General features: G+C 39.5%; 1 protein-coding gene across 5 annotated transcripts in view; it reads left to right on the top strand.

The window, feature by feature from the left end:
• The first annotated feature begins 5,163 nt into the window (after positions 1 to 5,163).
• The window catches only part of LOC136432881 (serine/threonine-protein kinase D3-like), a 40,803-nt gene continuing 35,260 nt past the window's right edge, over positions 5,164 to 10,706 (top strand). For 2 of the 5 annotated variants that reach the window (XM_066424479.1, XM_066424478.1), the window contains exon 1: positions 5,166 to 5,526. In XM_066424479.1, the coding sequence (XP_066280576.1) occupies positions 5,332 to 5,526 (195 nt within the window). In that variant the 5' untranslated portion in view covers positions 5,166 to 5,331. Of the gene's footprint in view, positions 5,527 to 10,706 lie in introns of all 5 variants that reach the window. The other 3 variants (XM_066424481.1, XM_066424480.1, XM_066424482.1) reach the window with 3 other exon arrangements.

The following is a 10,706-nucleotide window of genomic DNA, read 5'->3' as shown; positions in this document are numbered from 1 at the left end:
AACATTTGGTCTCTTTAAAAAGAGCATAATCTCCGACCAGACATATTAAAAATGAACACCTGTCTTCAACAGGTCCTAAATTACAGATGTCTAGTCTGATTTCCGACTCTGAAAAAATAAAACAAGATTATGCTCACCGGACTTCAATAATGAACAACAACAAGGGCATGGCAGTAACGGCTCGGCCATCTGGCTAGAACTCGTCAATAGCACCATTCGTTGAATGAAGGCCAGGCAAATAATGCTGATGCGAAACTTAATTTCCTTTGAAAAACAAGTCATGGTCGTCAAAAGTTAAAAGGCAAAAAGTTAGACAAGATCGGCCCTTTTTTCATTGTAGTGTCAGAACCTTGGAGTTTCAACGCTACCTAATACACTTCATCATCATCATCATCATCATCATCATGTGCGTATATTTAAGTCCGTATGAGTTGCGTATCGACAATCTGGGGGGGGGAGGTAAAGTTTGCGGGGAATAAATTGTTTTCTACTTTGACTCCGGTCTTCGGTCGTAAACTTTACCTAAACCAAAGAAATGGGCCCTTAGTAATCATTGCGTACTACACAGCTCTAACTTGAACTTGAAGAGAGAATTTGGCGCACTAGTATACCACGTACCCTTCTACCGTTCTACGTAACCCGGCTAGCCACCGTCTCGGAAGCAGAACTCCACCTATATTTGTTGAAAGTGGAAGTAAGGAATCTCTTTCCTGCATCCTATTTGCGTGAATAAAAGATCATAAAACACAAGTGATCATGACGCACGTAAATAGTACAACATAACCCACCGCGATGCTGGAGTATACAGAGAAATTGCTAGATGACGCTTTTCCACTGTTCAGACTTATCTATCTGAAGAGTATTTGCGCCGGAAAAGATGTGAGATAAGTGCAACTGACAACAAATAAGAAAAGGTGAACAGCAAACAATTAATTCCATCATTTATTTAAAATCATATTTCTTATAACAATGATTTGGAAGTAAACGGTAACACAGTGGCGATGTTGGGTAGGCACGCTCAGACATGTCAGACTGAATTCTTCAGTCGATCACATCTCATGACTCACATTCTCCAACCTGCACTGACAAAGAGAGGTCCGAAATTCTTAATAGAAGCCACCATATTGCATCATTGGCATCATGTATAATACGCATCTCATTTACATTTTGCTGTTACTTAGTACTATTGAATACCCGACAGAGCAGTATAGCTTAGGGAAAGGGTGGAACAGGAAGTATGTTTTGAGTTATTGCCTATTGAAAACTAGAGTTTCGTGACCTCATACTATCACCAAATAATGATAACATTTACAACTGATGTATCCTAAGGATTTCTCATTGATTATGCAAATAAGGCCCTGATTTGCATAAATTGTCGAAACTATAAAAGTCTTATCTTAGCAAAGGAGGTTGTTATTGCATTTTCTAATTAATCATGAAAAGGAGGCCCTGATTTGCTTGATTTATGTCTAGTGATGTCCACCTTCAAAAGTATCAAAGTCCCGTCATTGACGACTATGGTATCATGACATTTTCATATAAGTTAGGTAAATGTCTTCATTTGCATGATTGTTACCTATCGATGTTCTTCTCTAAGAGTCTCTTTTTCAGCTACATGTGTCACTCATTTGAAATTCCTATCATGGAACGCCGTAGATTTATAAGATTTTCTCATCATGTAAGCAAATTAACTCTTGATTTGCATAATTATCATCTAATTATGTCAATCACCGCTTAAAGTATCTACACACCTCATGACTTCATGACGATCCGTCGACCCTTTCTTGAATTTATTGCCCTTTAAAGTCACAACATCTACAGTTAAAAGCAGCTACTGGGAGCCCAAACCTACACCACAAGTCCAAGAGATTAGCCGCCACCAGGCTTCACAGGTCGCTGAAAAAATAGTCCTGAACTGTACTCCCTGGACAGCTAACTCCTCTGGCACAGTTATCTGGTCTTATCTGTCTATTCTGACCAACTTCTACTATTTTTCCAGCGACCTGTGGAGCCTGCTAGAGGCTACCAAGATGACGTCTACCTTTAAAAATAATGACTCATAGCATGTCAAGAACGGGAGATATCAAAACTGGAAGTTCTACTGCAGTACCACGAAAAGCTATCGGGACCACAAGCTTTAACTTGAATCACTTGCTGTTTCGTTTTGCCAACACCCGCCTACCAACATACCAAATGTCATATAGATCCATTTTGAGTTATGCTGTTCAGAAACACACACACAAACACACAGGCCCGGAAACATCAAGCTTCTTGAGGAAGCGGTAACACATTTCCTTCACTCTCTTTCAGTAATCGATGACGAACATAGAGCGTGGCGCAGTGTACCCTGAGGCTGGCGTGTGATCAATCCTAGCTTCGATTCCTTACCACAATTTGTAATAACGAAAAATCAACACGTTATACCTATCATCTATAGCACTGACTCGGGGAAATCAACGCATCAACGGTGTAAAGGTAGTCTACACATGGCCTCTTTCGGGTACGAAAAATGGTAGAAATTGCATGTCAAATATGGCGAGTGATTGAGGAGTTAGCCGGCCAAACATATTCACACATCAGATAAAACTGCTATCTCGACTTTCACGGTGCAGTAGTATTTGTACCCAGCTAAACCTGTATGTCATTAGTGTTTCGCTACCTTCCCTAGCAGAGTGACAAACGTATCCATCATGATTATGACCATGACATAACGTTTTTCTTGGTCTACAGGTGAAAGTCACAATCAGAACATGAAGTAGACTCTTTTGAATATATATATCAAGTACAATCTCCTTCTCACCCGGACGACGCTGTGTGAATTTTGTAATAACGAAATGGACGTCATTTTTCTAATTGCTGTTTTGTAATCCTACGCCACGGCCTAAGGCTTTGCTCCATTGCTAGCCTACTGGTTTCGCCCGTGACATTCCTCCCGCTGAATGGAAAAACCTCGTCTTTGAACGTGATTGTGGTCCAGTGCGGATTTTATAGAAATTTAAACTTGCTATGTGTAGACACTGTAGGGGTTTGAGATCGACATTTATTACACGTATACATCGCCGTAGATATTGATTTTCACAGCGTAATCCACATGAGTTGTTAAGTAGTCTACTGACGTCGATTGTGACAATCAACGACAATCCATCCCGGAGGTGAGAAATAAAGTTTCAGTTTGAGCGGCGTGGGGCGGAAGTTGCCTCGCAAAGTGCATGTGGGCGCAAGATAAGTGTTTTCCAGAGTAGGTACCAAGGATTTCACTTGTGATAGATAGCCTCCACCAGGCCTTCCTACAGGGGTATTACTGTTGAATTCTACGAAAGTGAGCGGGAAGGGTATTATAAAAATCGGCAAAAACAAGGTGAATTATTATTGGTCAGGAGAGTCAGTCCACTGGAAGGGAATCATTTCCCCCTCCGCGGGTAGATGCTATGGTGGCCAAACTCCCCCGGCAAATCATTCTCCTTATACCTAGCGTGGTTAGTCTGGTAGAGACAACGTGATGCAATGTACATGTAATATTTAACAGTTTCGTCGTTGGCATTGAAAAATCAGTGTACGGTTTCCTCAGACATGTCAGAGACAGCAATACCGTGAGGTTGTCGTTAAGATGTTCTTTTGAGAAATTGTCCACTTTTTCTCCTGTTGTTAATTTTCCTTTCAACGTCAATAACGTTAACCCGCTGCGAATGCTATCCTCTGAAAATGGAGCGAATCGTCTAGCAATACTGATGCCTGGTATTGGCATTAATCTATGTCGGTTATGATGAACACATGGGCCGTCGCCCTCTCTGACGAGTGGCGGTTATTCCTTAGGTATCAAAACGACGCATAATGCTGTATGTCAAACAAACACGGGGCACAACGACACATGCATTTGTACGAAATTCGAAAAGAATGGAGGTAAGATGATCGGTCTTTTTTTCAGCTATGTAAGCGATTCTGACAACTGTTAGGTTGACATAGTTCAGGTAAAACAAGTGTATAGATTAGATAGTCTATAGAATAAAATGAATATCTTGAAATTATTTTCGCCTGACTGAATAGATTGACTGAATGAAACTGTATTATTTCGCAATATGTAATATAAAGTTATGCCGTGTTTATCATGCGACAAAAACAGAACCCTTGTAGCTTGGCAACAGCAATATGTACGCGCCTAATAGTTTGTACGCCTGTTTGAAAAGAGAATAACCAAACGCTGTTTCTCTAGGAGACATGAGGGCTATGTCGATGTAAACAGGATTAAAGTGACTGCGCTTTGAACTTGAATATGCCATAGATTATGAAAGTTGGTATTATCTCTACTGACGTCTGTATGGCAGTCTTTATTGTCATCATCATGAACGAAAGTACTAACGGTAATGCGTCATATATATCAATATCAATAACCTATCATAATTATCATTTCTGGTATTTCCTACAATCTGATTAGTTAGATCTACTAAAGGGCATTTCTAACTGCAATCTATAGTTCTCAGTTCCCTCATCTACTCATAGTCTTCCTTTCTCTGAATAATGCAAACTTTGAGACTCGTGCTTACCGTCACACTAGCCTCGGTGAAACTCTGTAGACCTTGGTTTGCTAAAACAAATAACAAGCATCGGGCAAAAGGGGACAATGATAGGCCAGAGGAATAAACTGTAACGTTACATAGAATTACATGTTTTCAGTAACCCATGGACTCAAGAAGACAGGGGGGGGGGACTAACATAAGAATGATATGCCTGAGGAATAAACCGGACATATATCATTCACGTAGAGAGAAGAGTACATATGTAGTATATAAGTACGGTGTCGGTTTAATCTCCAAGCAGATCTAACTATGGCAAAGACCGTATCCAAAATCAAAATGAGTTTTCATAGCCACCCATGGCTATGAAAACTCCTTTTGCCAGTTGGATACGGTTTTTGCCACCGTTAGATCTGCTTGGAGATTAGTGTCGGTATACTTTTATCATAGAATACGACCAAAAAGTAACGTCATTTGTCTAATAGCACGTTCACTGTGTCTTTTCACAGTGTGAAAAGAAGAAAACACAGACCGAGAGACTCGGATGTGGCGCCATGTGAGGTTACAGTACACCGCAGGAGGACCCGCCTACCTGTTGAATGTGTCACGAAGGACTTGTCACGTGATCTCATTATTATGGTTTTACGTATTTGGGCAGGAGGAGACGGCCAACCGGCTTCATTTCCGCTCTTGCTTAGTCTCGGTGCCGCTGTGTGTGGGAAGGGTTAGCGTTTTCCTTATTTTCCCCTCCTCAGTTCTTAGACCACAGCGTGCTTCTCCGATCACCTTGAATTCTTTAGGTCTGCCTAGAGTCATCAGAATGACGGAAAACGGCGGAGAAAGCAGCGGAAATGTCGCCGTCGCCACCGCCTCCACGACGTCTACCGGGTCCAAGGAGGGGATGATTTCTTTCCAGTTTCAAATCGGCCTTCAGAGAGAGTCCGTCAGCCTATCGGCTACAGACCTTACAGTCCACACTGTCAAGGAGCTTGCGTGTACCACTATCGAGAGCAAGGTAAGCACGTAGATAAGACACACCACCAGGCAGGGCCGCACTGCACAAACCGGTCCAGAGTCCCGCTGCAAGTCGATCGCTTCTTGCGGCCATGTTGAACGTGTGTAACGTTACAATGAATGAATAGTCTGTTCCTTGGATGACAAACCTTGTTTGCTGCCGGACACAGGTCTGTCCAGATCTGAAGGACGGAACTCAATCTAGTCTGCAACAAAGCCAGCCAAAATTACTCAACCTCAGGCAGTTGCTTGTCAGACGTTTTTGCCTGAAGTCTCAAATTTGCAGACGACGCAAGATTTACACAAAATTATGAAGACGTCTTTGGGTAGAACGTCCTTCATAAAACTAAAGGTTTTTAGTTCAGCTGTGTGTGAAGTATTGTAACTTTACATGGCGACATCTCGAGACATAATTTCGTGCAGAGCTTCTTTATCTTGTGTCTCATGTATTTCCTCTGTGATTGTGTACAAGACAAGAGCACTTTTATTCCTGAGCAAACCCTACCCCTGCAGAGCGGTAGATTGCCTGCTGAGGTGTTGATGTTGTATGGTGTCATGTTGCGGCGGCCAAGGCCCCATCCTTGGCCCCAATCCCAACAGGGACCAGACGTTATCTATTCAGGGCACTAAATATCGTCCTGGCTCGGGGAATATCATCAACCAGGAAGTCATACATTTCCGGGGGAACACCCACACCAAGAATTGTTTATCGTATCAGTTTATCTCATCAAACCCATGCACAGGGGTGCCGAAGAATTCATACGAATTTTACGGAATTCATATGAGTTTTACGGAATTCGTACGAGTTTTACGGAATACATACGATCCATCACGAGAAACATATGAATTTTATGGAATACATACGATCCATTACACAGAAACATACGAGTTTTACGGAATACATACGATCCATTACGCGGAATACATACGATCCTTACTAATTTGTTGGCCATCGCGCTAGCACTGAATCTAGCTTTATCTGGTCCTCCTAGTTGGTCTAAGCCTACATCAGTCTTAATTTAGTGCAGCTTGAGATTTTCAGAGTTTATCTGGCTCGGATACGTCATTAAGCTCTTAAAAGCCAAGATATCGTACGAAGAACTGGTTATCCTGAGTCCGCCATCTTGAATTTGGCGGTCATGTCATGTGACCCAACAAATAAATAGTAAGGATCGTATGTATTCCACGTAATGGATCGTATGAATTCCTTAAAATCTGTATGTTTCTCGTAATGGATCGTATGTATTCCGTAAAACTCGTATGAATTCTGTAAAATTCGTATGAATTCTTTGGCACCCCTGATGCAGATATTATTTTGTCAAACATGGTGTTATGAAATTTATTATATACAGTACCATAGTATTGTTGAGCTAGTCCAGATTATAAGATAACTCCAGCGCTAGAAAATGTTGAAGACAACACTTGGCCCTATACCTTGTCCAGATGGTAATGTAATATTGAACTTCCCTTTCCTGCATCCTAAATCATAATTTGATGGCAACTATTTGATGCAATGTTAGATGTGCATTTTCACCTTGTTTTCAAGATGTTATCTCAACAAAACAGTTTCCTTCAGAATGTAGGTCATGCCGTGGAGGAGAATGCTATTTCCAATTATCATTATCGTACATGGAAGTATGGCTGCAAACAGTTAATTCACATGTATAAGCCATGCTCTCAATCATTTGACATTAAGATAGTAATTGATAATCTAGTACTTTCGGAAGAAGAAGAAGTGTTGTGCTTACTGTGACTAAAGGTAATCATCTTTGTGGGGATTATTCTGTTTCATGGGAAAATGTGTACCTTTTGTCATTCGCTTTGCAAAGAAGGTTATGATTTAGGGGCTGTGTGTTTGTGTGTATGTGTGTGTGTTTGTGAACAGCATAACTGGAGAAGTTGTGGATGGATCTTTATGATATTTGGTATGTTAGTTGGTGTTGACAAAATGAAAAAGTGATTAGCTTTCCATGGCACAGTGCCACTGTACCTGGACTTCCGGTTTGGACACGCTATAGTCATAATTTTTGAAAGGTATACATAGATTGTTCTTGGACTTCATTTACATGATTAATTTGAAAATTCTATAATGCCATAGTGGTCAATGACAGGAATTTCATACTCATGGTGTTTGGAAGTTACAATACTTGGCAAATTGTGAGAAAATGCTATAATAAGTAAGTTTATTATTGCAAGTTCTTGCCCGTAGGCTAATTGCAAGTACATGTAACATGAAAGAACGGACAGACAATATATAGCAATATAGCAAGTAACTTTTCTAGTCTAAATACTAACACTTAATTCTATCTTATTTGGGTTTGACTTCTTTTTCCGAGACAATGGAAGACGAAAGATCCCACTTTTTCTAAAATATGTGGGTTTTGTGATGTTAAGAGGAGAGTAGTTTTCCTTTTGTCTGTTAACATGGAGAAATTAGGATGAAATTTGGTGACCTCTTCAAACAGCGCCCTTGTTTCTTGAACGTAGAAGGGGCAACTTGAAAGAAAATGTGTTTCGTCTTCCACCGTGCTTGACATGCAGTATTTACAATGTACAAGTTCGTTCGTACACAGGTAGCTTTTTGTACCGCCCCCTCTCTATTTCAAGGGGGTGGGCACTAATCCTAATTTTGCTAATTGCTGAGCGTAAATCAAAATCATCTAGTTCTAGATATTTTTCCATGGAATATGATGTTTTGCATGCCTTATAAAACCTTAGCTTGCCTATATCCATACTCAGATTATGACAAAAAGTTTGGGCATACATATCGGTAATTCTGGACCTTATCGTGGTACAAACTGACTTGATGTCACTGGATGAATTACAAGAATAGAGCAGATATGAATTCCCACTACAATCTAGTATATCTTTCACACGTTGTAATAGGGTTCTTCTACGACTATTTGTAATAGAGCTATATTGAAACAAAAGGGCATCAACTTGTAATGGGTATCTATAAAATTTATGTGATACGTGATGTGAGTAGAGAGGATCATTAACTGACATAAGTTATGTGAATGAAGACCTTATTTGCGTATAATAAATGAGAAACTTTAAGAATATGTCAGTTTTAAAGGTTAACATCATTTGGGGAAGGTATAAGGTCACAGAACTCTAGAATCATCTCTATTATAAGAAAGGTATCAGCTTTGTAGAAAATTTGACATTACTGTCACTAGGACTAATAGGAGTTTTATTGATAACTAGTATAACTCAAGTCAATATTTCTAGTACGATGTGATGTAATATATTCGTAGATCCTCTTGCACAAATTTCCAGTAAATTTGTATGGTAGAATGCAATTAGAATGATAACAAACCATATTGACATAGATAGCCAATCAGTAACTAATGTTGTAACAAACACCTCTTGATATTTCCTCTGCATTGTTTTTGCTGGAGATCGAGGTTTCCACAAGACTGTCTGCTCATTTGTGTTTTCTCACATTCCCTGGTCAGATGATGTGATCTTTCTAAAGTAAAAAAGGTTACCATAGTTGGCAAAATTTTTACATACAATATTATTGGTCTGGCAAACCATGCCATGTGTATCAAATATCATCCTTTCCATGTCTTGAACTGCAGAGGTCCCTTGCTACATTCATGATGGGTTGCACAACATTGATTGATGGCTACAGAAACAAGTCAGTTTGATTCAAAAGGACGCCTACAGGGTACTCTTATGGATAATTATGGAGTGATTTGATTATACTTGTGTGACAGCATTTGTATGCACCATCAGATAAGTAGTAGGTGTTAGATTGTTGACAAATTGGTATTTTCAAGAGCACATGTCTGAACATCTGGTAGGAGCATGTGTCAGGCGCTGTTTTGTAAATCTTGCCTAAACAGGGTTGAAGGGGACTCTGTTGTATATATACATGTAATACAGAGGCTTGGCAGTCTTTCAGGAAAACACCCTGGGTTACACACATGGGAACTTTATTTGGTCTATACTGTAATAAACCTTTGCCCATGGAAAAGAAAACCATGGATTTGTGTGCATGACTGCAGGTGCATGGAAAACATGTTGGTTTGTATGACAAGGTGATTCATATCACAGTGATATTTTCAACATGTATCTCATGGTTTTAAGTCTAGGTTTGATGGCTGCACAGATACTGAATATTGAATATTTCACCTAAAAAGCTGTCAATATCTGGCCTTATGATATATTGCTTTAAAGGAACTGTTTGTAGAATAGCAATGCCATATTGAATAAAAATAATTTGGAGTTTTCATGGGAAATCTTGATTATGTTCTCATGCAAAATAATTGAAAAATTTGTCACATACAACTTACTTTTTCAAGAAGTCAGTGCATTTCTTAAATTTTAGGCAGTAGGAGTCTGGCATAACGATATTGATATACTGTATCTCTCAGGAAATAAACCCCATGCCCAAGGCCTGAATGTGAGAAGAATAAGGAATCCAAAATCATACTTGAATGCAAGTCTATTCTGTCTGTAAATAAGTAGCCTGACTGAACCATGCTTCTACATCTAGCAGTAGCAGTCCTGACAGCAAGAGATTGTGTAACACTGGCTAGTAAATAAATAAGTATCCCTCTAAATCTTGCTATGATTCTCAAGTTTTCAAGTATATTCAACAGGGACTGTGATCAATACTGTACTCTGCACTCAAAAGGAGGAGAGGAAAAAGTAAATAGTTGAAAACAGGAAGTGGATGAAGTCATGTCTGGAGGCAATTGCAAAATCTGTGATTTCCTTTTCGTTGTTTGGACATATGCTTATGCTCAGACAAGCTAAAATCTGGGGAAAGAGTCAATTTCCTGGTTTCAGAAAGATGTTCTTTGGTCTTTATTATCTTCAGGTTATAAAGTAACAGAAATCAATTGCTGTTACAGGAACATCTAATTTCTAAAGTGTGTATGCTACTCATTTTCAGTTTCACATTTGCTGAAAATAAGGTTCTTTTATTTTATCTTACAGATATTATATAGAGCTCTTATTCTTAGTCTTAATCTCATGGATACACATACAAGCACACTGTTAAGATGGCTATTTGATATCCTTCCCTCAGTAAGGCTGATTTATGAATGAGCACAAATGGAGCTGACAGAATATGACCTCATTTATACTTTTAGATCAAGTAGCTTACACTTCTTTGGAAACATGTTTGTTGTGAGCTTTTACAGAGTGATGTGATGTCTGAGGTCTTGG

The sequence above is a fragment of the Branchiostoma lanceolatum genome, chromosome 4 (genome assembly GCF_035083965.1).
Source record: "Branchiostoma lanceolatum isolate klBraLanc5 chromosome 4, klBraLanc5.hap2, whole genome shotgun sequence".
NCBI lineage: Eukaryota > Metazoa > Chordata > Leptocardii > Amphioxiformes > Branchiostomatidae > Branchiostoma > Branchiostoma lanceolatum.
Note: the sequence above shows the minus strand (reverse complement) of the source record. Positions and strands in the feature narration are given on the sequence as shown.